This window comes from Fulmarus glacialis, unplaced genomic scaffold (assembly GCF_000690835.1).
Source record: "Fulmarus glacialis isolate BGI_N327 unplaced genomic scaffold, ASM69083v1 scaffold31960, whole genome shotgun sequence".
Taxonomy (NCBI): Eukaryota; Metazoa; Chordata; class Aves; order Procellariiformes; family Procellariidae; genus Fulmarus; species Fulmarus glacialis.
In genome coordinates, this window is record NW_009187620.1 from 1 (window position 1) to 312 (window position 312).

Below are 312 nucleotides of genomic sequence, written 5' to 3' on the forward strand. Positions count from 1 at the left end.
GTGGGGAACTGCGGGGGTCCGCGGAGCTCAGAGCTGCGTGGCACCGCTGGGGTCGCACTGCAGCAGGCGCACGATGGACGGGTCGCTCTTGGCACCTTTGATGAACTCCTCCAGCGAGAGCTTGCCTGCGGGGGGGGGACACGGCTCAGACCGGTGGCCACCACCCTGTCCCGGGTGCACACGCGGGACCGGAGACCTCCCAGCACCACAGACACCCACCCACCCGGGATGAGCACCCCTGGGGTCCACTCCCAGGCTGCGGGAGCACACCGAGCCCCTCCGGCTGCTGGGGCTTCCCCCGGCCACCGCAGC

At 71.8% G+C, this 312-nt stretch overlaps 1 protein-coding gene across 1 annotated transcript in view; it reads right to left on the minus strand.

The window, feature by feature from the left end:
* Positions 1-27: 27 nt before the first annotated feature.
* LOC104075334 (neuron-specific calcium-binding protein hippocalcin-like) overlaps positions 28-312 on the minus strand; it is a 2155-nt gene continuing 1870 nt past the window's right edge. Inside the window, 1 exon segment of the mRNA XM_009575789.1 lies at positions 28-125. Coding sequence (XP_009574084.1) covers positions 28-125 — 98 coding nt within the window.